Below are 27,485 nucleotides of genomic sequence, written 5' to 3'. Positions count from 1 at the left end.
GTGAAAGGTTTTGTGGTTTGGGAATATTGACTGTTAGTGGTTTGGGGGGATGCTGATGGCATCTGTTACCAAGTGTTAAAAGTGGTTATGGTTGAGAAGTGAATGGTTATAAAGGCTTTTTCAGATTTGGGCCCATCTCTGTCCATATACAGATCAGTTAGTTTCCTTTTCTCTTCTCCATAGTTAAAACCACTCTATGCAACCTAATAACAAGTTGTTAATGAGGAAGGACGGAAGCAGGATATAGTAGCTCATGCAAGACTTGTCATTGCCTATGCAGTTCCAGCTAAGGCATAGCTCCCCTTTTGTGACAGGACTCCCTATGGGAAGCGAAGGTTTACTTCACATTGATCTGCCCTGTGGTATGGCACCTGTGATATCGGTATTCATCCACTGAACAAGTGATATCATGGGAGCCACCGTGCTGGAAGGTCAGGCACCAATTTTTTCTTGACCTTCTGTTTCCTATGTTTACATTCCTCAGGTCTCTGAATATGCCTTCCCATGCCTTGCCCCTATCTGGGATGGCACCTCTGTGTATGCTGTTTGGGCTGCTGATGGCTTGCTGCTTCACCTTCTGCCTTAGTCATCAGGACCTGGTAAGTGTCTTATCACAAGTAAAGGGATCCCTATTGGGGTCATAGAAAAGCCTTCATGTCACGAGGGCTGCTGTGGGAGTGGGTGAGGTTTTATTGTTCCAGTAGGAATATGACCAGCATTGGATTACAGAGTATATATTCTTATTCCCCATCCCTGAGTCCCCTGGCCTCTGTTTAAAGGTCATGGCACAGTTTGCCTTTGGGAAAATATGATGATGATAATAACTTTACTGTGTACCATTGATTAAGTGGATTGTTATTATTCATCACAATTGTCATTTGCACTTCAAGGGCCTCCTGCTCCAAATGACAACAAAAATCACAAAATCTTTGAGATTTTGATACAAGAGCCCATGGGGTTAGGGGCTTTCTATATATTCTTAATCTCCCCAGCATCTCTATGAAGCAGACAACTATAATTATTATTCTCATTTAGAGAAGGAGTAGATGCTAAGGTTCAGAGAGATGCTAAGGTTCAGAGAGTAATTTGGCCAGAATCATGCAGCTAGTTTGTGGCAGAACTGGGAAAGTCAGGGTTCTTCCCAGGAGCTGGGTGCTGTCGTGAGCACCAGTTTCAAGTAAGGGTGCTTCTTCCTCGGCTCCCCTCTTCTTGGTGTTTGCTCACTCTGCCCATATCTCTGTATTCTCTTTCCTCCTTTTTTTTCTTTTTTTTCCTTGTCCTTTCTTTATTAACCTGTACCTTATTGCTCAGGATTTCTGTCTTTGCCACAGGCAGGAAGAGAATGCCCGAGAAGGCCATGATCTAGGTCTGGCTGCATGACGTTGAACCCTGTTTCTTGGCTTCCTCCAGTACCTGCCTGTCCTTGACCCAGTGCCCTCTCTTTCCCCTCCCTTGAGAAGCCCTGACTGTCGGCTCTATTAATGGCTCTCTAGCCACCTTCCTAACCACAGGGACTCCCACTAAATGTTGGGTAAAGTGCTAGAGGCTTTGGCCTGGGAGGCCCTTGAAGTGCAAATGACAATTGTGATGAATTTAATAACAATCCAGCTCTGCTGAGATTCACCTCTGGCTCATGGCAAGCTTCCACCTTCTCTCTGAAGTCATTTGTTTTCTCTCTACTTTGTGAGCAGGAGAGAATGTTCAGTTAAGAGTCACAAATTCTTTCGAGTTTTTAGTGTTCTCTGCTAAGATCTTGTTTGTACCTTTTTTTTCCTTTGGCTTCCTCTTCAAGAACAATGAGAATGGGATCCCAGTGACCCTTGAGTTGTGGGGCCTGGCCACAGCATAAGAATGAGTCTGTTTCTGACATAACCTGGCTCAGAAAAGCACCCAAATGTCTCAAGGGATCAGGGTTGTGTCCCCTCATACCTGCAACTCATAAGAACCTGGGTGCTCCTCATAATGAGATTTGGCAGATGTACAATTAATAAACATGTGCTGATGAATTTACTTAAGGACCGTGTGTTAATAAGTCCTTTTTGGATAATAATCCAACCAAACAGACGCGCTTTCAGAACCATAATTATTCTGGTCCATTTATATTAGCTCTATTGAGTCTAGTCTCAGAAAAATGTTAATACTGACTTTCATCAACAGAAACTGCTTTTATCCTTATGTCTGTTCTTAAGCCGTATCCATTTGTCATAATCTTTCATCATGTGCTGAACACAAGTAGGAGTTGAAGCATCTTTTTCTCTCATACTATAGAAATTGCTGCCCCGATAGCATTTAAAATCCAAATTATGCAGCCAGCCACCTTCACAGAAGTGAAAATGGGCAGGGAGAGAGGAAGGGGTGATTATGATCCTTTTCTTCAGAGCCTGGTGTCCAGGCAAGTGCTCCTGGTGACCTGGAATTGTCTTCCCCATGAGCCTTTGTGCAGATTAGTGGTCATCCAGGAGGGGTCGGCTGGGTGTATCATTGTATGTTCTCCCTTCTGGCTAATGCTATAACACCTCCCTGGGATATCACATCTTAGGAGCAGTGAATGCTGAAGGGATGTGGTTTTGAGGTATGCTGGAGTTCTTCAAAAAGTGAATGATCATGGTGAACGGTGAGGAAACGAGTGGAACCCAATGGAAGGAGCACTTGGCAAACACCCTTTAGCCATCTACTTTGGAAATTGGACTTGTATTTCCTTATTTGTAAAACAGGATTGGTACCTTCCTCTGAAGATTTTAGTGTCGATTAAATGTGACTATTGATATAAAGTACCCAGACTTGGCACTGGCACAGTATGGTCAATGGATGGTCAATAAAAGTCAGCTTTTATTTTCAGTAAGGGAATGGCTATTTCTCACTTTAATTTGGGACTGTCTGGTAGGCTGTCCCAAAATGTTGCACCGCAGCCTGTCTCTGTCACAGTATCTAGCAATTTACCATTAGAGATTCATTCATTCTCTTGGATCTTGAAGGCTTTGGTCTTTAAGACTCTCTTATTCATATACGTATGCAAGGAAGTGTGACGTGGTAAGCGGTTGTCGTGGTAAGCCGTTGTCAGCTAACACCTTAGGTGGGAATTCTTGACAGTCAGTTGAGAAGAAATTGGTGTTTGGATTGGTGGTGGCAAAGAGAAGAGTGTACTGAGGATTCATCATGAAGAGAACCCTGAGAAGTCAGCTGAGAGGGCACCAGAGTTTGGGATTTACTTCAGAGCTGACCACGGCCTGGCCTGTCTTTGTTCGCTCTTGGTCTTCCTCTCTTATTCAGGACACTGCCCTGGCAGAGAGAAGGTGGTTGTTTCTCTGGGACTTTGTTTTCTCACCTATTCTACAAAAACCTTCCCTTGGGAAGGGGCTATGCTGGCAGATGTGCTATGGTATTCTTACTGCCCTCATTTCTTTCCCTCAGCATCCAGGGCACAACAGTTGGGACCCATGTCTAAGAACAGAAACTCAGAAGTGAGTCAGGGTCTATGCTTGGACTTTGGAGCCAGGCAGACCTGGACTTAAATCTCTGCTCTGCTTTTATCAGCAGTACGATTTTCAGCTGGAAAATGGGAATAAAAGTAGGTGTTCACAGATGAAACTTGGATGAATTGTGAGGCATGGAGGGCATTTTAGCCCAGTGCTGGGCATCTGGCAAATGTCAATAAATGATTACTGCTGTCATCATTATAATCTCATCCCTGTAATGCTGCTTTTCTTCAAAACCTTTTCTGGAGTTACACTTTTGAACTGACTGACTAGCTTGATCATGTGACTGATTTCCCTCAGTGCTTGCCAGATGTGACTTGTGTAGACAGTTGACTGTCAGATTTGGTGAACAAGGTGAGCTAATCAGATAGGGGAGCATCAATTTTTATCACACTCACTGAAAACCGAAATGTACTGTAAAATAATGGCAAATTGTGTGTGTGTCTATGTGTATACAGCTTAAAACCTGGTTCAGAAATGATAGACCAAGAATAAGCTCAAAAAACATTTTGAGCAGTGAAAGGACTGTTGCAAAAGTGTTTAGTGTTTATTCTTCTGAGAGCTTGAAGCATGTGGCTTAGAGGTTCATCAATCTTACTCGAATCCTTCTTCTTGAAAGTACTCAGTTAACTGTGTTAAAGAAATCTAGAAAAAGAGACTTTCCTGGCCCGCAGTTGTTAAAATGAACACTAACTAGCCCTACCCAGATTTTGAAAGTCTTTCTGCCATATTCTCATCCATCATCCCCATTCCCTTTGCCTCTTTCTGCTTCCCTTGATGATGAGAATTGGGTTGCTCACTTATGACTACACCTGCCAGAAGTTACTGGCCAGTAGTACACTAAAGCCAGAATTGGGATTTAAAGCTTAGAGATATTTAGTTTGGCTCTCTTACTGTTCTAAAAATAAGAAAATGTGACATAAAAATCCAGATTTCTGTTTCTCTTCAAGTTGAATGCCTCATGGCAGTGGTGGGCCTGCTGAATAGCAGCTGCGTTCCTTTGTCAAGGCTGGAGGTCCACAGTCCCTTCAGGTCCTGTTGTTTTACACCTTGTCAGAGAGGCTTCTTTACAGCCATCCCTCCCTGATCCCTGGGGGCATTTGACTCATTCACCTCTGAGGGGAAATTAACATTCTCCTCGTCCTACCACACACTGTGTGGTGCTTCTGGCAGAGGCTGACCAGAGGCTGGGTGCCAGAGCCACAAAGACTTAGTGGTCTGGTGTCTGGCTTCTGGTGGTCTTGGCTACTTTGGGCTTGCCTCAGTCCCAGGCATTCTTGCCTGCGACACATGGCTGCCTGTAGGAGGGAGGTGTTCCTTCTTTCCTTTGTTCAGTGATTTCAAACAAAGCCCCTGTGCTAGTCATGGGAGTGTAGTGGTGAAAGAGATGGACCCAGTGCCTGTCTCTGGAAACTTGGCTGTTAAAAGTTGGATACCCATGCCCTCAGGCTATGGAATGCCACCTGACAGTCTGTCTTTACTCACACAAGCATGTTTAGTCTTCTGTTCCTGATTTTCTTTTGAGCTCAGATGAGTGCAAATTTTAAGCTGAAGGTTTCAGAAGAGTTTAACAGGCCAGGCTGCACTGGTGAACACAATCCCAAACCCGACTTACCTGAACAATGCCATTTTGTGTAGTCAGTGTTGGATGTCACAGCACAGACCCATCCAACCTGTCATTGCCTTTACAAGAAAAATGCGTAGCAGCTGTCATACTCAGGGTAGTACTTCATCTAATGTGTGAGCTACATGTTATTATTTTCACTTTACGAGTGTGGAAACTGAGATTTAGAAAGTTAAATAACTTTCCCGGAGTTGCAAGAAACTGTATTCAAGCTTTGGGTTCTGGTAACACTGTGCTGTGCTTCTCATTGTTGTTACGTGATTTGAGGACCTTTTCTTGCCTAAGGTGTTTTCCTTACTGGTCCTAACAAGACTTGAAATTCTGCTGTCTGAATTTCATGCCTTTATTTCCTATTAAAATGTAAAGATCTTTGGAGGGGCTTTATATTGTCATCATCAATACCATGTCATCATCAATACCTTGACATCATAACCTTTCTTTTTGCAACTAATTAAAGATCAGACCCTGAGGGAACCAGGCAGGTGGGGTGTTTATCTAGAGCTGGGGCACTGCTTGAAAGAGATGCATAGTTACCTCCTTTGCAGGGCTGGGGTGGTTAGGAGACGGAAGAGAGAACTATGTAACATACCTAGCACAGATTTGAGTTCATAGGAGGAACCCACAAAATATACTTACTATTATTAGGGGAAGATGTGGAGGGAAAACGATGGTAGGGAGGTGGGAGGGCTCAAATTGCCTCCCAGTGTGCTAGTGTGAGTTCCTCCTTACGCTCCCAAATGTAATTTCCCAGAGTTCTGGAGCCCTCTGGTTCCAATTTCCTGAAGCTTTACTGCTTTTATGCAAGAACAGGTTTAAAAATGGGATGGGAAGATGGGAGGTTGGGAAGGAGCAAGATGAATAATACTTTGTATTTTTCTTGCATCTCTGTCTCCTGAGCTCAAACTGCTCCACAGACACCATCTCATTAATCCAAGAAACAGGTTTTAGGAACCTTCCTCCCTCAGCTCAGCTGGACAGCTCACCTTCCCATTTGCAACCCCTCTGGATTGCAGTGTCCCAAGAGGTCATTTATGCCCTGTAGGCACCTGGGGCACTGCCAGGGCCCTCACTGTGCCCTGCTGGGCTGTCTAGGAATCGGCTGAACCTCAACCGCCAGCTTTTGTACATCTTTATTGGTCATTTGAGCCTTTCTCTCCAGTTCATATGTATGTTTTTTCTTTGATACATATCTTTATGTTTTTAATTGCAGGAGTAATAGGTAGCAATTTTACACATCAAACAGTACAGTAAAGTAGCAAGTAAAAAAAGCTCTTCTTGTCTCCTTTACCAATCCCTCTTTTCTGTATGTTCCCTTAATCACCTTGAATATGGAAAATTTTTCCTTATGCACATACATAAGGCCCATATACACGCAACAACATGCTGTGTTCAATTAACTGTGTCACCTCACTTGTGCTGGGTCTGTAGCTAACCTTGTGAAAGGTCCAAACGTGGCTGGGAAGGGGAGTGGGGTATGGAGGAGAAATGAAAAACCTCAGGCCATTTTCTTTCTGCCTGGTGTCTGAATGTGGTGGGTCATGCCGTTTTCTTTTCTCTGAAGGGGTTCGCACTGACAAGCCCAGAGAAGAGCAGCACCAAAGACACGGAGAGAAAGGAAACCACCAAGGAGGAGGAGCTGGAATCTGAGGTCCTGGAGGTGCTTCACCCCACCCACGAGTGGCAGGTCCTTCGACCAGGTACAGAGTCCAGCCCGTCTCCGTGAACACACTCTGAATTGAAACTGCATGTGTCCTTTGTCCCCACAGGCCTGCTTTATAGGAGCAGCCACTCTCTGGCCCACCAGAGGGAAAAGTGTGGTCTATCGGAGTGGTGACTGCTGCTGTCAGTCTCAGGGGCCTTCATTTTCCAGGAGAACAGAGATTGTGGCATCTGAGTGCCCTGGAAGGAAGGGAGGTGGTGGGTGGCCGAGCTTTCTGAGCAAGTGATTGAAAACTTTCTTCCCTTGCACTTCTGAAGCACAGGAGAGGTAATGACATGTGCCTTGCTCTGCAAGTGCTATTTTGGGCTCTGCTGCTCGGCTCAGTGCAGCTGAAATATTGTTCACAGGAGAGTCCTGAGCATCAGTGTGGGGCAGAAGTGTTCTGTTGCTAAAGGAACCTGTGCCAAGAAATGGGCTGGTTCTGGCCTGGTTTTTAAATGGGTCATTCTCAGAAGGACAAATTTCTAACCCTTTTATAAGCTTGGACTCAGAGCTTAAAATAATAATGAAAATAGCCAGCAATTGTGGAGTGTTTGTCATAATCAGGTATTCTGTTCAGTGCTTCTTGTGTATAGTCTTGTTCATGCTTCACAATAATAGGAACCGTTACTATCTTTATTTTCAGATGGAAACATTGATGCTAGGAGGTGTTGGATAACTTGACCTATGTGATTCACCTCTTATCCTAAGTCATTCCTCCAGAGCCTGAACCCAGCTTCCTCCCACTTGTCCTTCTACTCCCAGCTGTCTTGACTGGAGCCCCTCTATAGTGACATTCAGGCCTGTTCTCAGAAGTAGGCTCTTTGTATTCTGCCCCATGGCTAGGTGAATGGTAAACCCTGGCAGCTGCCAGGATATTGTTTCATGAGCTCCTTGCTGATTGATACTCATCACCGTGTTCTTACTGCCCCAGTGCTGCTGTGCTGGAAGAGGCAGTGTTTGCTGTGCCAGCCAACATTCTAGTAGTAATAGCACTCCTGCTGGACTTGCCTACTGGTAGTTGCTGCCACCAAAGAGTGATGAAGCACCAAGCACATCACCTATGAGTAATAAAGTTGGGTAGAGGGAGCTTTTAGGAACAGAGGTACTGGGTTCAGCAGATCCAACCTCTGGCTTCCCTCCTCCAGCGTCTCTGAGATCTTTGATTTCAGGGAACTAAAGTCCCCTGATCCCTGAGGACTAAAATTAGAGGAGCCCTTTGGGGTAGGGAGTAGAAGATGGATATTATGCTGGTTTTATGAGGTAAAAGTGCTTGTACCAGTTTTAACCATGCAAAAGCCTGGCCCAAATGGCGATTGATGTCCTATGCCCATGCTTCAACCCTATCTGTTCCTGTAGCACCATCAGAGGTCTAGTCCACATTTCAGAACAGTCCTACAAGTCTGACCGGAGGTCCTTGCCAAGCCCTCTGTTAATGGCTAAGCATAAGAGCCCTTTTCTGTGTCTTTGAGTTGGGGGAAAACCAGAACTCATGTGACAAGAGTAGGTGTAGAACTCTGAGTGCCTCCTGGAGAATTAGAATGGAGCACTGTTTTTTTACATTTAACTGGATGCCTCACTGACATTAACCTTTGCCTTCCAATTTCTCAAGAATTTCTTGAAATATTTTCTGCTCCAAACTTCTTGAAGTTGCCCCAAAGTCTGTTATATAGGGATTGAGCATTGACGCTCAGATCCTGCACCTCAGGGTCCAAAGCCACTGTGGTTCCAGTCATATCTGCGTCTCCTAAAAACTACCCAAGAATATTTTTTGTCTACACGTTGCCCAAGTTTGACAGGTGAGGGAAGATTAGGTGTGAGGCTTGTTGTGGCCTTGGGATCTGATGTGGGATGATTCAGAGCTTGGCACTGGGGAATCAGATCATTGCAGCAGGTCTCTGCTAGGCCTCGGTACATGACTGAGGTGTTCTGTGTGTATGTTGAGATAGTTTTGTATGTATGTCTATTGGTGGGAATTCGATCTCTCAGTGGTTTGTGTGGGTATCTGGCTCTTGACTTCAGAGTATAATATTTAATTCACCATGTTCTAAATGCTGCCTGTAAGCTTTCAGAACAGCTCCTTAAATGTTAAAAGTGGTGTAACCAGTTCTGGGAACTTTTTGATGGGTTGATAAATAGGGGGTGGGCAGGGGGTGGGGAGAGGAGTGTAATTTAGTGATAAAGGGGATAGACTTTAGACATAGCCAGTCCTGGGTCCACATTTTTTGGGGCAAGTCACTAAATTCTTCTGCCTTTCAGTTTCACCGTTGGTAATGTGGAAGTAGGGGAAATTGGTGACATGGGGGGAATGAGAAATGTCCTGCCCTGCCTACTCTCTAGAGGTGTGGTGAGGATCCTCGACTTGGGGATGTCACTCAGTACATAGCAGTTCTGATTTTAAGCAGCAGAGTCTCCATTTGTGTGCCACTCCTTAAACTCAATTATGGAATTGGCTGCCAAGGAGGATCATCACTGTTTTAGCCTTCCTGTTCTCTGGCATTCGATGGGAAAAGGAACTTGCACTGTGAAGGAGAGACTTATATGGTCACCCTCTACAGAGATTTTGATGAGGGAGCAGAAGAGTTTAGCCCAGCGTTTCTACCTGAGAGTCAGGGATGTAGCTCAGAAAGATGATGGTCTTTCTTTCAGGAACTTTGAAGAATATGGCAAAATGACTACCTTGTGTTGACGGTTATTGATCCCAGTTTAGTACCTTCTGTCCCCTCAGGCCTCCAAGGATATACTGGGGTACAAGATCTGGGTTCATTGGAAGGCAGATTTCCAGCCTTCCAGGGACACCAGGGGATAAGCCCATGACCTCGTGGAACTTCCCACCAGGCCTGGTGAGAATTGGGTGCCAGCCACTTAGCCCTGGAGTATCTGCAGGCCGCTGTCCCAAAGTCTGCCTCTCTCTGTTATTACTGTCAGCATCCTCACTGTGAGCTGCTTGTTCCTGGAAGTGATTTTCCTGTCTCTCTTTCTTCTGGTTTATTTTGGGATCTGTCTCACCTTACGGAGGCACAGCAAGCATTTGAGTGTGGATTCAGCATCAGCTGTTCACAAGCAAGCAGAGGAAAGCTGTTTGTTGGCAGGTTCCTATGGGTTCTGGGCATGGAACTCAACAATTTGTCATGTGGCTGAGGACCCCTATACCCCAGGACTTGGTGCCTATGTGTTTATTATAGAAAGCCAGTCACAGCTCCTTGGTATTTTCTAGTGGACTTCTGCCCCCCCCCCCCCCCAGGCATTTTCTGAGATCTTGTTTTGTCTCCAGCACTGTACTGCTAGCTGGAGATGCAGATAATCTTACATTTACCGAGCATCAACTGTGCCAGTTATCCTTTGAATGCAGGGACTGTAACGACCCTCATTTTTATATACAAAACTGAGTGTGAAAGAAGTGACTTAGCCAAATGACCAATTCGTGATAGAATCAGAATTCATACCTAGTTTGTCTGGGACATGACCACTGCTGTCCAGAAGCTTATGGCCTAATAGAGGAAGCAGAAACAGAAGAAGCCACCAAATGTTTGGAATATCCTGGTGGAAGTGTCTTGTGCTTTAAATGTGGGCACAGAGAATGGTCTGGGAAGATTAGGGCCTCTTCTCTATAACTGTGGAATCAGTAACACAGATTTTAGGATGCTGAACCTCCAATACTACCTTCAGTTCTCTTCTTTCTGTGTGGCTTTGGCCAGGATGCTTAGAATCTCTGAAGCTTTGTTTTACTCATTGGAAAATAGGAATGACAATACCTACTTCACAGAGATGGTGTGAGACTGATATAAAATTAACATCTATAAAATGTTATACACAGGGCCTCGCACATAGGAAATATTCAATAAGTGGCTATAATTATCATTTGAAAACAGCAACAAAAACCAACAAAACCTTTGCTTCCTCCCTGGCCCCTGAAAGGGAAGTGGAAGGGATGAGGCAGCCTGGGCAGAGGGCCCCCATTCCTGCTCATTAGCTTGAGCTGCATGTTGGCCCCACAATGGGCTCAGGAACCTCAAACCTGGGGCTTCTTATTGACCTCAGCTGACTTTCAGGCTGCTGTGAGAACCTCTGAAATATTGACATTAGCAAAAAGAGCCGACTTGATGGGAGCTCACAGGAAGCTTGTGCAGGAACACATTCATGTGAGAGGGTTAAAAAAAAGGAAAAGAAAAAATATCCAAATCATCAACAACTGATGAGAGCAATCCAAGAATTACAGAGCACCCGCCATCTGGTCAGATCATTTCAGATCTGCACGAGCAATAGGAGGGAATTGAATTTTAAAAACCTCATTTATAGTAGACCAACTACTCTGTTTCAAGTATTTAAGAGAGGAGTCTGATTTCCTGTAGACCTTGGACATCTGTCTGAAGGAGCACCTGGCTCTGGCCTGGGTGACTCTGCGAGATTATCACCGGGAGGCCTTCGACTCCTTGCAGCTTGGAAGGGGCTGTGTGATTCCCAATCCTTGGATACCAAGTTGGTGTTCCACAGTTCAGTGCAATTCTGACACTGTCTGCCTGGCTCCAGGTAGTCAGGTCCCATAAATTAAAGGGCTGAGTCCCACTGCTTCTACTTCAGAGTTCAGTCATGAGTCCCAGGCCACTCATACTTCTAACTAACCATCTATGCCCTGGGGATTCCCACAGCCCCCTCTTCAGGTTGATAATTTAGCTTACAAAACTCAGGAAAAACAGTTTACTTAAGTTTATTGGTTTATCATAAAGGAAATAACTCAGAAACAGCCAAATGGAAGAGATGTGTAGGGCTAGGTGTTTAGGGATAGGGTGAGTAGAGCTTCCATGCCCTCCCAGCACTTTGAGGTATTCACCAGCCCAGAAGCTCTCTGAACTTTGTTAAGGGGCTTTCGTGTAGTAGAGAGGCACATTTAATTAAATCATCAGCAACAGAGATTGAACTCAATCACCAGCCTCCCTCCCCTCCCTGGAGGTTAGGGGATTGGACTAAAAGTTCAAACTCTAATCAGGGATTGGGCTTGCTGGTGACTAGCCCCAATCCTCATGTTACTCAAAAGCCTTCCACCAAGAGCCATCCCATTAATATAAACTCAGGAATAGCAAAAGAGTCCTTTGGCTCAGGAAACTCTAAGGGTTTTTAGGTGCTCTGTGTGCCTGGAGCTGGGGATTAAGACCAAATATATTTTTTATTATACCACAGGCTTCAGTAGAACTGGTATTGGAAGACAAAGCTCCCAGTGCCTGCCCCCACCTCCTCAGTTCTGTGGTTGGGAGGCAGAGGATTTTCCCTTCCTCCCCTCTCCTCATGGGCTTTTCCTTACAGGTCATCTCATTCCCCAGGATGGCCAAAGAGTATATATGATTAGCTTCTCTTCCATTCTTCACACACAGAAAATACGCACCTCAAGGCCCATGAGTGTTGGGCAAATGTGGGAGTGTTGGTTAAGGACAGTTTGTGCCTATGCTCCTTGGCTCATCAGAGTGGGGCAATGGGAGCTCCTGGCTGCCACCAGGAAGAAAATACCTGAGCGGGGTGGCTTAGCTAGGGGCATTTGTTGGTTGATCTTTCCCCCAGGTTCAGTGCTGGAAAGATGGGGCAGGGACTAGATAGAGCAAGCGGCATGGTTTTTGTGGTGGTGTTGGGGTAGTCTGTCTCCTCTGTTAAATACAAGTTTTGTCTCTAGCTACTTTTCAAAATGAGGTATTCAGCAGGGCTTACCTTTGATGCTACTTCCTTCTGCAGAGTGTCTTCTTCCTCCTCTTTGAAACCTTGCAAATCTTTGGGGATTCCCTGAGGGCTTCTTTTGTTCCTCTCTCTACCTATACTTCTGCCTATCTCCCGCATTTGTGCCATCTCCCCCCCCCCCCCGCCTTCCTTAAGCATTCCCCACTCTGAGCATCTCCTTTGCCCCTTGGTAATAAGAGTTTGTCAGGAGAACTGCTTGGGACACAGCAGGATCCCAGACCTCTTGAGGCTTGTAGGAGCAATTTCTGGGGCCCCATATTACCCTGTACTGGGAGAGAGAGAAAAAGATGGTGTGCTGGAATACATGAAAGCCTCAGAAGGCCCGTGAGAGCAGTTTAGATATTATTTCAGGGAGAACTCATTTCCCCTTTGTGGAGCCCATATCTCTGCTCTAGAATGAAGAGGGGCCACTGCCCCTCTACAGCCAAATCCCACACCTCCCTGGGGACAGGTGGAGGCCAGGGCAGGGAGGCCATGGCATTGTGCCTTCCCTGGCAGTGACTGAGACCACTTTGAGACTGTCTGGCTGAGCTTGGTGCTGGAACCAGAGCATCTCTGCCCAGGCTTTGGCCTCCGTTACCTGAAGGGGGAAGGCCAGACTCTGGTTTGCAATATGTGGACTTGGGTGTTTATGGAGAGCAGCTGTTGACTGTCCACTTTGTAATAGGTTTGTATGTTTATTGCTCATCCTGGGTCCTTATCCTCCCCTTCTTCTGCCTCTCTCCACCTGTTCTCTCAGAGGTTTAATAAAGAGTACATAACAGAGTGGCATGGTCTCTGCTCACAAGGACAGGGGTGTCCAAAGTGGCTGAAACAAAAAAACTTACACCGGAGTGAGGAAAATAAAAAACTAGCTGCCAAAACCAGTCCCAACCCTCAGGCCCAAGGCTTGGCTATCACTCTGACTTGCCCTTTTCTTCAATATTGGCCTCATCCAGCTGGCTGAGATTATTCAGGCCATCTCCAAGGTTGGAACTAAGCAGGCTTGGGATAAGAGACTCTTCTCTAGAATGTGTTGCATTCTTAGTTTTCTCACAGCACTAGATGGGAATTGATTGGGAACTTTCAGGGAGTTAGTATTTCACCAGGTAGAGAAGTAGACAGGTAAGGAAGCCCGGGTGGAGGGGAATGGCAAAAACAGGACCTAAAAGTAAGAGCTTATCTACCTGGCCGGAGAGGCAGAAATGTGTAGGGGAATAAAGGAATGGTGGGCAGCTTCCCCCTCTGTCAGAGATAGGGAGAAAGTGGGCAGGTAAGAGATAAGAACTGAGAATGCAGTAAGTCTAAAGATGTGAAAGTGTAAGTGTAGGTTATGACTGTGTCGTTGAGTCCACTCGTGCTTAGTTTTTTCACAGAAATGGGGACATGATGGTATAAACTCCTGGGTTTGAGGGGTTTGAAAATAAGTGGAGGAAGTAAATTATTATAAAATGATCATTTCAGAGATAGTCATTAAAAAAAAAAACTTATGTTGTAATACTGTGGTTGCTGTCTTTGGTGATAGAGATAACCATAGTGGACATTGACAAAGACTTGCCTGCCTGGGTTTCTGGCGTAGGAGGACCCCTGGATGGAAAAACAGCTCTGTGAGGACACGGAGGAGGAGCCTGAAGGAAAGACTCCCCCGACATAGGGTCATTGAAGCTGAATGGAGAGAAGGGAAATGAACCAGTGCTGACAGAGATTTAAAATCCCAGAGAGGAGATCATTGAGGCAAAGTTGTGTAGGTAGAGATAGAAAGTCGTGGCCTTGTGAATATGATGAGCCTGTCATATGCCACTTGGGCCCTTCCTGATGCTGGGCAATGCTTAATTCTGACCTCTTGATTGCCTATGCACCTTCTTCACTGGTTCCTCCTGACCTCTTCATTCTTCAAGTACCCTGTAGAGTCCTTCTCTTTCATTATCCTCAGCTTAGCTCAGAACCCTGAACACACCTAACAGAAGCTTCCTCAATTTGCTCCTGTATATCTCCAATTTTTCCCGGCTTTCTGATTTCCAAGACTTGAATTTCCCAGGCTCATCATCTTTTTAATCTCCATTCTGTCATCAGGTCTTGCCAAATCAGGCTTTGGACAGAGGATGAGATTTTCTAGTATCATAGGACCCAGGGATTCTAGGATAGCTGTTGGGGAAAGGAGGAAAACTAACGCGGCTGAGAGAAACCCTTGTGCTCGCTGCTTTGTGTACGTTGTTTGAGGGAGATCACAAGGTCCTCCGCTAAAGAGTGGTTACATCTTCTCTTGGTTCTCTTTTGAACCTGTCAGTGCAGGGACCTTAGATTTCATTGGGTTTCCCAGAATTTCCTTTATTTCTTCTGAAAATAGAAGCAGCAGGATTATTGCTTGAAAGCAGAAGTATTGAGACCTCTGTGGGAATAAAATATGAGATATTTTGGAGGCCATTGACATGGTGGGCATGGGGGGAGTATTCAAGAGGATGCGAAATTATTCAAAGTTTCACATTTTTGTTTCCCAGGTTAGAATTTAGGAAAAGGGCCAAGTATCCTTAAACACAGTGGAGTAAGCTACCCTGCATACAGTGTGAAGGCTATTAGCAGTTTTAGATATCCACGTTCTTAGATTTGCAGATGGAGAACCTGGAGAAATTGTTCCCTAAAGACCATTGATCAAAATAGCTAGCTGAGGATACCTTGGAGTTAGGTAGAGAATGGTAGATTTCAAAGGGCGGTACTCTTTCTTGCACAAAATTGGCAGTAATAGGGACAGTCAAATGAAATGTTTGATTTACAGGAGTCCATCTTAGTGATGGAGATGGAGGGTACATTTCAAGGTTTGAAAGGAAGACGGGAGAAGAGAAGACAAAGGAAAGATGTCTTTTCTGGAATTTGTTGACATGCTCTAACCCTGCTAAATGCATGTCAGTGAAAGTCTTGGTTCCATTGTGACTCAGATTGAACAACTTACTTTTTTTCTCTTTCCCCCACTTCACTTTTTATGCTCTCAGTCTTTCTCCCTTCATCTTTTCCTTGTTGCTTGCCCATTCTTTCTCCTTTGCTCCCATGCTGTCTTAACCTCTACCTGCAGCTGGGTAGCATGTGGCAGGGGTGGATAGATAGGGGTGTGTGTAGCTGGGGAATATTTTCTCAATTCTGCCAAAATCAAAGAAGTAACTTCCAACCCAGTCCTTCCTCATATTTTGTTGATCAGTCAGAACAAGTGGAGAAGCACATTAGCATTGCCAGAGAGGGGATTTGGGAAAAATCAAGTTTGTGGAACTGAGTGATTTGAAGTCGTAAGCATTAAAAACAAATCCTGGAGTGCAGCTGGAGATCTTCCCAGCTCTTCTTCCACAGCCCTGTCCCTTGACACGTATTACCTGTGCTACATGAATGGGATGTGCCTCAAGTTTTCCGTAGAGCCTAATTCTAAAGAGGAGGTGTCAGCTTGTATTACCCATCAGTGGACATTTCTGGGCATCACATGGAAAAGAAGTAATCATAAAGATTTTTTTTTCTTTTTCATCCTGTGACTGCAGTGTCTCCATAAACATTTTTTTGTGTTTTAAAGATTTTTTTATTTATGCATACAAGATGCGGGGTACAGGCCAGAGATATGAAGGGTGAGAGGATTCACCAGAGACAGAGTGGAAAGCAGAACAGGCAGACTGACTGACCGAAATACACTGCTGAGAGGAGCAGCGGGCGAGTCAGGAGAGGTCTGCTGCGCCATGTGGGTAGCTTCCTGGCTGGGGATCGAACTCATACTGCAGTGGCTGCGGACAGATTCATAGGATGTGTCTTAACCCCTTGCGCCACCAGGGAGGCTGTCTCCGTAAACTTTGAATGAGTTCTCAACTGCGGATATGTTTCCCCTCAGACTGGTACTCATCAGGGTGAGGTCTTAGGAGAAGATAGGCCTCTTTTTTGTCTTTAGGCCAGGAAGTTCCTTCTTGTCAATAGAAAGAAATTTCTGGTTGTGTGGGCAGAACTTAGAAAGCAGAGTAGTTGTCTCTTTTGGGGAAAAATGTCTAGATTACCCTTTCTTCAAGGCAACAGTTCCATCAGAGAAGGAACTGCTGGAGGGCAGAGTCCACACTATTTTGGCACCTGGTTGTTGGCAGTGCTTGAATATAGCAGGCAGAGTATTGTGGACTCTGTCTACCTGGGTTCACACCTCTGTTCTGCCCTTTATAGCTGCGTAGCCTTGGGAAAATTCCTTAATTCCACTAAGGTTTAATGAAATACCTGTAATGAAATACCATCTGTAAAATAGGTCTAGTAATAATACCAGTTTCATGGTCGTTTATAGTCGTAAATAAGGTAAGCTCGTGAAGTGTTTACTATAGTGGCAGCCAGGTGCCTAGTAACAGCTCAGTTCATGTTGCTTTTATTTCTGTTGTAGTAAAAATGACTGGACATCAGACAGACCCAAATTGAGTTACAATTTAAAAAATAATTAACTAGTATGCCTTAGTTATGTCCAAATCTGGAAAAACAAAGAAAAACTAAGGAGCTCTCAAAGATTAGAAGAACTAGGAAGACATGACAACTTAATGCATTATGATATCCTCAATTAGAGGATAAACTGATGAAATCTGAAGTCTATAGTTCAGTTGCTACTGTTGTATTAGTGTTAGTTTCTTAGTTTTGGTCATTGTTCTGTGGTTATATAAGATGTTAATATTAGGGGAAGATGAGTGAAGGGGATATGGGTAACTATTTTTAATGTCTCAATTTATTTCAAAATAAAAATTTGAAATAAGTAAATGTCCAGGTGACCTGTTAGGTAGCAGCAATGGTGAACCATGTGCAGCAGATCATGGCTGACTCAGTCTCTCTCCTGTGTCAGAAGGAGGCTCTTGTGGAGGGCCCCACACACCTGTCCCTTTAATCCCTGCACATCTGCTCTAGGCAAATAATTGGTCTGATAACAACACAGACACATATCCCTGATCTGATCCTGCAGCAGTGCCACACAGCGACTGGAGAGGCCACTTGTTTGGCTTCAGGACTCTGCAGGGCTTAGTTATCAGACATTTACTGGTTTCTGTTTCTTGGACTATAAATGAAATTCTGCCTGTTGTATCCCCCTATATATATACCAATTACAATGGCAGTGTCTGTGGACTGATGCCTACCCCTATGTCCACGTTCACTGTTTGATCATCCATAAGATAGGAAAATAAATTCAAAACCAGCTATGTAACAATTTATTCCTTCCTGTTTTAAGTGCTTTGCTCTTGCACAAAACAAGTACTTTGCTTGCTGCTCTTCTTGGGCACCAATGAGCCACATACTTTTCTTATGACTGATGTGGTCATCTCTGTCATGCTAATAGAAGGTTTGTAGAAGAAAGCCATTATTGTCATTGGGAGAATCTTGGAGTTTTTATTTTTACATTGAAGTCAGCTGTCAGGGGGGTCTGAAAAGTATCATCTTCCATTTGAGTACACAACTTCCTCACAAGTATTTACTGTTCCCAAATCCGTATTTTCTAACTTAAAAAAAAATCAATGCTAAAAAATGTTCTTTGTATTTTAACTCAGTGGCTAAGGTGTGCTGCTTTTTGCTATCAATTTACAAATTTTACTGTCAGACCCTTGGGATGCATGTGAATTACTCAAGAGTGTGACAAATGGCTGGTCTTTGAATTATGCATTGCATTATGGAGGAGTTCATAAACCGTATTTCTCTATAGGTTATTTTAAGCACAGGACCAGTGAACTGTCATTTCCCTTTTAGTCACATGTGACAAAAAAAAAGGTAAAGGATGGTGGTGGAAGGGAAACTTGGCATGAGAGTGAACAATAAGCCACCTTTGAAGGCTTGTGGATGCAAAGACTTGAAGTGGACACACCTTGAGTGTATGTTGGGAGGACAGAGAGCCCCTTGGCTGGAGGACTGAGACTCTGCTCCATGTCAAACCTTATGCTGTGTTTTTGCTCAGATTGGAACCCCAGTGACAGGCTTTAAGCTTTCACGTTCCTGGGTTCAATCAAATAACAAGTGGTCTTGCGGCCGGAGTCTTGCACCCTGAATTGGCTCGCCACACTCCTACTGTCCCCTCCCCCACACAGCCACTTGCGCTGATGGATGTGCAAACACTTTACAGGCTGCTTGGCACTGCTTGACTTTTGGATATCATCTGTCTCTTTTGAATGAGCAACTTTATGTTTGTGGCTCCTTTTCCCTAAACAGAGAGAAACTGCCTTGTATTGGCTTCTGCCTTCTGATGGAAATGTTTACCTTCCCTAGGGGATGGCACTCTTCTTTGGGGATAATGTCTGCTGGTGCTCCCCACTGCTCGTGGGAGCATAAACCTATGGTCAGGGTTCTACTGGAGGAGCCAGCCATTGGAGCATGCACAATTGCTACCGGCGCAGCCATCTGCCAATGTGGTAGCTTGAAGCCTGCCTCTGAGCCAGCTCCAAGGAGGGAGTGTCTGCACTCCTGGGACTGCATGCAATACGCAAAGACTATTCCCTAAACGAGCCTTCCAAGTGTATATAACTCCTTTCTACCCTGCTCTTTCATGGTCTGCCTCAGGACACTGTTCAGAATCTCCCCTAATTATACTGGAGCTCAAATTCTAGTGTCTAGGATTTAGAATTTTTGGTAATAGTGGATTATTTTGGGGAGATAGATTTCTAAAATTGTAGTGAGGGGTTGATTTATAGTTATAGGAAAACTTGCTTCTTACAGGGAAATTATCAACACTGTGATGATAAAAGTTTTGCGGCAGTGGTATTTTGACTCTATCCAAAGCCACAGTCTAGCCTTCTTGGCCTCCCTGTCTTCTTCCAGAATAGAGCCTTTGTAATCTGAGGAGGCTGCTGAAGAATTTGAATTAAGTCTGTACTTCCAATTGCAGACCACCACCTTCCCCTCATATTGCGCCCCCCACCCCTTTTCTTCCTGAGATGGAGGAGTTTTTGCACATGTTGCTTAGAAAAAGATTCATAGCATGACTCAATCCTCGCCTACAGATCTAGGATTCCTGCCACCCATAAATCTTGCCAGGCAGGCCGTGTGTGTGGAGAGCAAGTCTTGCCTCCCTATCCCTGCACTGTTCTCCCTATTGTGTATTTGTCTGGGGTGGAGTCTGGGATGTCCAGCTTCTCATCTGTTCTGCTTTTCCTTCCACATAACCCCTGCTTCTCCTGTAGTGCTCTCCTTCAGTATCTGTGAAGTACAGGGGTCAATGTCTCACACTCCAGCTACGTCACGGAGAGACCCGTGGAAAGAGTTCATGCCCTGAGGTATTTGGGTCAGTACTGCTATGTGCCTACCACTGTGTTAACTACAGTGAGAGCAGAGCAGAGTGCCTTGACCTTCAGCACCAGAGCCTACCTGGAAAGAATTCATTTGAACAAGATTGGCGGTCTAAGTCCCTCACCCCCATCCCCACTTGCAGGTCTCTGTGTATAGGTATCTGCGTCTGTCATTACAGTGTTAAAGTCATTGAAGCCACCAGACTGGTGATGGTGAGGCCATGATGCTGTTGAGAAGGGTGATGCTGGGCTTTCCTTTGCCCTGGCAGAGCAGAAACAGAAGCATTGGGTTTTAGAAAATTCTTGGCTACGAAGATTTGGTTAAACTTTGTTGTCCTCTCACCTATCCCAAGAAAAGTAAAAAAACAAAACAGACACCCTAAGATATCAGAATGGAGGGCAAAATGGAACTTTTGGGAACCAGAGACAAACTAGAACCTGTAGGTTCAGAGAGAGTTGCTGGCCTAACGGGTTGTTGTTGTTCTAACGGGTTAGAACAAGAGAAAGGAGATGCTATCCTCAGCCGGAGAGACCCACGCTGGGTCCACTGTTTGCATGGTCTAGGAGAGTGGTGCGCCCCGTGGAGTCTGCTCATGGCGACGTTATTGCTATCTTTGACACTGCTGCACCTCCACATAGTCACACAGCTGTGGGAAAGCAAAGGGTCCTGAGCAGCAAGGAGACCTACCACAGAGGGGGAGACTTAGGGCAAGTGTGGGCCAGACCAGGTATGACTTCTTTTTCATCCAGCCAACAGGAAGCTCCCTCTCCCTACCCCGAGTCTATGTAAATGTGTCTAGAACTAAACCTCTCTCTTCAGTCTGACCTTTATGGAATTTCCTCCTTATTTTTGACCTCAGCAAATGGACCTGCTGGCAGCTCTGGAGCGTTCTTAGGCATACAGGATATAGGGCATAGTACTGACAATATCTGTTGTAGGACTGCAATTATTGGATGGCCTTTCAAATTAATTTTCCTGTAGTCTCTAAATGCCCTATGGAGACCTCTTCACAGGTCTTGGCTTCCCTTGAACTTCCTCTTAGTGCTGACTCTCATACACATTCCTGTGTTTTTTCATTTTAAATATGGTTGGTGATAAATGGGGGGAAGGAGTGGGGATTTGCTCTCCTTTGCACAGAAGTGCAGTGCCGCTAATTTCATTCTCCGCACTCTGTCTTTGAGATGAGCAGGGCCCTCTGTGCCCATGTTTAGTACCGCTGTATTGCTTGCTGGACTCTCCTGGCAAAAATTAGGCTAATGTCTCCAACGACTGCATTAGCCACTGAAATGAGGTTCTAAATTGAAGGTACTACACTCAGTCTCTCTCCAAGGGATTGCCTTGTTCTGGCTTTTATTATTCAAATTCGTTCTCTCAATGATTCTCTGCAGACTGGAAGGCTGGTTCATTGTGGTGGTGCATTGTACTTGCTGAAAGGCAGGATCACCTTTTAAGAAGAGGAAGAAAGGAAAGAAAAAAGCAAAAGATGAATGCTGTGGTGCACAGAGTCAGCAGTTTGTTCTGCAAGCTGCTTGGTTGTGTTACAGCGCAACTCATGTTTGGCCTGAGTGTGGGTCCTCACCTGAGCTTAAAGGGACTTATAATGAGACTCAGCTGCAAGCACACACACAAAAAGGTTAATAAAGTGTTTATTTACAAAAAGGGGAAATGAAGAGGAATAACCCAGGAGAAAGAGAGATCTATATTGGTGAATGCGTCTTACCAGTTGTGCTGAGCTGGGACCCCCAATAGTACACTGAGGGCCGGTGAAAAACCAACAACCCTCCTACATGTCTCTGGTTAAATGGAGCCTGGCTACTTGAATCCACCCTCAGTTCCCTGCAACCCTCCCTTCGGTGGTGATGATATTATGGGATTTGTCTTTTGATCTCTGGACTGGGGTGAGGGTGGAGTCCATAAAACCTGAATTTGTGGAGATCGTTCAGGACATCCTCTCCCCCACAACAGTTGGTGTGTACAAGGCCTAGAGACAGGAGAGGAAAGACGGCCGGGGTTGGGTGATATCATTGCATCAGTGTCATCTGTGCCTTCTAAGTTCACCACGCTTGCGCCTTCCCTTTCATGTTTACAGAGCATCTAATTATATGTCTTAAAGGATGCTGATAACTCCAGGGCAAGAAGCCAACAGAACATGATCTTCAGGAAGGTCTTTCTTACAGTTATACTAGTTTTCTCTCTGTCTTGGGTGTGTGGATGGGGCTGAGGGGAACATTCGATCTTCAGATATTTACATTTTATATAGAAAGTAGAAGCCTTCTAGCAGTCAGATGCTTAGGGAGTTGAGATTTTTTGGCTCTTACATGTTTGTTTTTAAAATGGCTTTTTTTTTTTGCCTGCTGACAAAGTATGTTTTCAAAGCAGAAAATTTAGAAAACATAGAAAAGCTCTAAGAGAAACAATAACAACAAAACCACCCAAATCCCAATGTCCAAATGTAAAGATAACATTATGGCTTATGTTATTCCAGTTGTTTTCATAAATGTGCTTTCATTCTATATATAGTATTTTCAGGCCATGCTTTCTCTTTAGATTATGAGAGCTCAGTTTCGCACAGCTTTGAGAGCTGGTGCCTCCAGTACATCGTCAGGCACAGAATGAACATTTGTCAGGTGCTGGTCTTATATATTCAATTGTATTGCTGTGCCAAATTATGCTTAATTGATTATTACTGTTGTACTTTGAGGTGGTTTCCAATTTTTCATTGTAATAAATTATTCTACAGTGAATATCCTTGTATATATTTTTATGTGCTATGTTCTGAGACAAGATTCACTAAACAGAAATACTTATCCCTTCCGAGTCTTTTGCCAGCATGTCAGCTGGGATAACTTTTTTTTTTTTTTAAGGTTTACTTATTTATGGGGCCTCCCCTGATGGCACAGAGGTTGAGCGCTGGGCTGCGAGGCTGCCCGCAGCCTCTGCAGTACCGGTTTGTTCCCCGCCTGCCGGCGAGGGTCCCACAAAAAAAAAGATTTACTTATTTATGCATACAAGAACTGGGGTACAGGCCAGCGGTGTGGGGGCAGGTGAGAGGATTCACCAGAGATAGAGCGGGGAACAGAACAGTTGGATTGACTGAAATACACTGCTGAGGGGAGCAGCTGGCAAGACAGGAGAGGTCTGCTGCCCATGTGGGTTAGCTCCCTGGTTGGCCGGGGATCGAACTCATGCTGCAGAGGCTGCAGGATAGCTTTACAGTGCTGTGCTCAACCCCTTGCGCCACCAGGGAGGCCCTGGGATAACTTTTTGTTTAGGTTGGTTAAATAACATTTTGAGTATCTCTCACCTCTGTTCTATACCACACACTGGAGTCCTGGGACTTCCTTTGTATGTCCTTGGATATGTCTTCCCTGACCAGCAAATAGCTGACTTTAGGGGAGACAGGGCAGCAAGTTCTGAGCACACATTTTTTGTTGTTTTGTGCCAAGACTATAGAATTCCCAGGGGCTTTGTCATCAATTTCTTTGATGGTAAGCAGATAGTAAGTGCCTGACCACTTGTGTGCAGCTCAGCCCTGGGGGCGGGGGGTGTGGGGAGAGAAACAATGCAGGGTCTCTCAAGGAGCTTGCCAACTTATTGGATAACACTTACTATATAGTAGTAACTTGTGCCAGGCTATTGTTGGGGAGCAGAAAAGGCGGAGATGCGCTTCTGCTACTTAAAGGAAACTGCAGTATGTATGGCTGCAAGCTAGGTAGGTAAATTTAATTAGCCACACAAGTCAATAAATGATAAACATCTGATCGTATAGAGGCAGGTGTTATAGAGGTTCAAGGGTGGCAGTCATGGGAGTGCTAGAAGTTCTTTGGAGAGTAATATCATTGTGAGTCAGAGTACTTAAAGCTCAGGAAGAAGATAGTAAGCTAGTTGGGCCTGAAAAAGTTGACATTTGATGAGGTAAAATGAGAAGGGTTTTCTAGAAAGGTGAAGGAGCTTGCAAAGGGATGGTGGCCATGATGAGTGTCTTAAGATGGAGACCCTTGTATAGCAGCACAGGAGCAAATCGGTGAGGGTGAAGGGATACATATTGATACCTGAGAGCTGTGGGCTTCAGAGCAGAATGAGGGACATAGTTGATGGAAAGAAAACTTGCTAAATTATCTCTAATTAAATAGTGGTTGAAAAGACCTTTGTTTCTCTCAGCACCAGAGTGCCCCCAGGTTCAGTTCTTGGACCTCTGTTCTTCTCTCTATATACTTGGTGATCATCTAGTTTAATGGCTTTATACTTCTATATGCTGTTGACTCCAAGGTTTTTTAAATCTCCAGCCTATACTTCTCTGAACTCCAGACCCATTTAGCCATCTGCTCACTGGATACCACTATGTGGGTATTTAATAGGCATCTCAAACTTGTCAAAACCTGAGCAACTGTAACCTTCCCCACCTCAGTTAATGCCAGCTCTATCCTTTTAGTTACTCAGGCCAAAATCCTCATAGCCATTCTCGACTCAGTTTTTTTTGCCACATTCTATTTGATAGTAAATCCTAACACCTATGTCTTCAAAATATAACCCAAAAAATATATCCAGAATTTGACCACTTCTCATGACTGCTGTGGCTACCATTATCTCTCACCTGGACTATTGTAGTAGGCTGCTAATGGCCTCCATCTTCCTCCTGTATTGCCTGTAGTCAGTTCTCAACACAACAGCAAGGATCAAAAATATTCTTTGACTTTCCTTTTCATATGAAGTAACAATCAGAGTCTTTTCCATGTCCTGCAACCCTGTGTAGTGGCTCACCACTTCTTCTGTCATTTCATCTGCGAGTGGTCTCACTCTTACTCCCGCTCCACCAGTCACCTTGTCTCCTTTGTTCCCCAAACACACTGGGCCTATCACATCTTGAGACATAGAGTGCCCTTTTCCCAGGCAGGTTTGTGGCCAGCTCCCTTAGTTCTTTACTCAGACGTGACCTTCTCTTTCAGTGGCAAAAGCTGGAATGAGTAAAGCAACAAAATAAGTATTTAGAATTAGATTATAACCTGAAGTATAAGATAAATATACATGAATCTGAACTCATATAGACATGTTATTGAATGAATGGTTGAATGAATGAACGGGAGATAAAAGATAAATCTCCTTCAGAAGGTGGTTTTAATCTTTTGTGTGTGGGCTGGACTTAGTGATTCACTTCTAAAGAATGGCTTATAGAAAGGGAAAAATAGTAACTTTTCACTGCAGAAACCTAGTGTTACCTTTGACCAAGGATAACATCACTGGAGCTGCCATGTGGTTATGAGTTACCTCTGATATGATGTGAGAACAAGGACTCTTCACCTCTGTGTATTCCTCAAAACCAATAACTCCAATCTTATCTTTAGAAAAACATCAGACATACCCAAATTGAGAGATCCAATACCTGATCAGAACTCCTCAGCTTGTCATGGTTGTGATAAATAACAAAAGACCAAGAGGTGATCTAGACCAGAGGAGACATGGCATCTAAATGTAATGTGGTATTCTGAATTGTTTGGTGGAACAGAAAGAGGATATTAATGGAAAAACTGGTGAAACGTGAATATTCTGGAATTTAGTTAACAGTATACAAATGTTGGTTTCTTAATATTGACAAATATATCACAGTAATTTAAGATAACGTTAGGGGAACTGAAACTAGGCAAGAGATTTACAGGACTTACAGGAATTTCTGTATTATCCTGTATTATTTCTGTATTATCATTGTAAGTTTTCTGTAAATCTAAAATTACTCCAGAAACAACCAGAAAAAGGGTGACCTTCTCAAACAAGGCCTTTTCAAGACACCATCTCAGAAAGTTTTTTCACTTGACATTTTTTTCATATTTTCCTACATTATTTTGCTCTAACACTTGTTATGTAATATTGTACATTTCACTTTTGTTGTTTATTATCTGATTCCAAACTATACTCTAAACTCTGAGAGAATAGAGATTTTGATCTGTCTCACTCACATCTGGATCTTCAAGGCCCACAACTGTGCTTAGCTCCTTAGCAGGTGTTCAATAAACATTTGTTAGTGAATGAAAGAATGAATTTTTCTACATTACTCTTTTGTCATTTAGCAACACAAAGGTTTTGTGTTTGGGCCTTCCTTTTCTCTTCTGAGATTTCTTGTGGTTTCCCATTTCAATGGGACAAATGACTCCTGTTGTTTCTTTTCTACTTTAACTCTCTTGGAAATGAGAGTTATGTCAGAAGTAAATTGTGCTCTACCACTGTGCTCACCCGCCAGCAGGAACGGCAGGTAGATGTCATCATTTGCTATTTTCCTGTCAGAAATGGTTTGTCCTGAGGGTGAGGGCTTATTTATGAGAGAGGCCCCTCCCACTCTCAGTGTTTAAATTCATAATCCAGGCTGGCTGGTTAAGTATGACAGATGTAGTGTATATAGATGTGAAGACAATAAAGGAAACCTGGGATTCTTTAATCTGGAAAAGTAAAACTGCTGAAGGAAAGCTCATTTAATCACGAATATGTGTTGAACTCCTCTGTGCCAACTACTGAAAACTTAAAGGGTAAAGATAGTGGTAATATGGACTGGCCCAGCAGATCCTGGTCAGTAGAACCCGACAATAGTGCTTGACTTCAAGAGGATTACATTTAGGACAAACTGAAGAAAAAAATATACATGGCATAGTTAACACTCTCTGATGCATAGTTAAAAGTATGTATTTAAAAAATACCTTAGGATAATGTGTGGAGGATAGCAGTGCTACGGGCAAGGGATGGAAACAGAGTGCTGAGGATCTCCCTGGAACATCAGTCTCTTACACAACTCCATGCCTGTGCCAGAAACTGCTATGTGGATTTTATGGAGGCAGTATTGGGTGGAGAATTGTACTGTCAGCACCTTTTCAGGTGTAAGAACTGGGGGAATGTTGGAAAAGAGACGGATCCAACTGAGCACTGGAGGATTGTGGGCAGTGCCTGTTTAGTAGCATCTGTTTTTTCCTGTGTTGGAACTTGATTTGCCTCATAATGTATTTTAAAACCTCGATAGAACACACTTCCCAAAGAATGGAGTCACACTGATGTGAGGCCTGAATAAAGTCTTCTGGAGCAACAAAACTGTAGGATACAGGATATTTCCCTTGTGTCTTGCACTCTCTACCTCCTGTTGTTTTCCGATTTCCCCTTGTTTTCAGCCCAAAGATGCTCTGGTTTTACTTTCTGTTTTTGGTGTGGTGCCCAACACACCTGTGGTGCGCTCTCAACAAAGACTTGCTAAGCACAGGAATTGGGCCTGGGCCTGGGACTAGTTTCCTTTTGGAGACAAATAAGCAGAGCATCAGTGGAGCATCTTGCATCCCCTTCCATTTTGCCTGTCTTAAGGAAGAGGGCAAGGGTCCCCTCCCTTTGCAAGGAAAACATAATATCCTTTCTTAAAACTATTCAAATATCACAGTTGGGTTCAATTATCTGCAGAAATAGACTTAAATAAAAGGAAAACTTACAAAGGAGAAATTTGTACCAAATAACGGGCTACATTTTTGTTGAAATTTTTTTTTTTTTAAGGCCATGCAGTTTAAAGTCAGTTTGAGTATTCAGGAAAGAAGAAGAAAAAAGGAGGAAAGGAAAAGAAAGCAAAGTACTTAAAGATGCTTGAGTGTAAATCTGAGTCTCAGTGATCCTATGCTCTTCATTAGCAATATAGCCTGCCAGTGGCCTCTCTGCCTTGACCACCTTCTTCACCTTCTACATTCCCACCCTCACTGGATGATCTGACTAG

At 44.1% G+C, this 27,485-nt stretch overlaps 1 protein-coding gene across 1 annotated transcript in view; it reads left to right on the top strand.

Annotated features, from left to right (window-relative positions):
• Window positions 1–494: 494 nt before the first annotated feature.
• The window catches only part of SIL1 (SIL1 nucleotide exchange factor), a gene marked incomplete at its 5' end in the record, with an annotated part of 153,464 nt that continues 126,473 nt past the window's right edge, over window positions 495–27,485 (top strand). The window contains 2 exons of the mRNA XM_084252564.1: window positions 495–599; window positions 6,662–6,797. Coding sequence (XP_084108690.1) covers window positions 495–599; window positions 6,662–6,797 — 241 coding nt within the window. The remainder of the gene's footprint in view (window positions 600–6,661; window positions 6,798–27,485) is intronic.

The sequence above is a fragment of the Talpa europaea genome (genome assembly GCF_964194135.1).
Source record: "Talpa europaea genome assembly, chromosome: 13".
Classification (NCBI taxonomy): domain Eukaryota; kingdom Metazoa; phylum Chordata; class Mammalia; order Eulipotyphla; family Talpidae; genus Talpa; species Talpa europaea.
The sequence above is the reverse complement of the archived record's forward strand: the minus strand, read 5'-3'. Positions and strand labels throughout refer to the sequence as shown.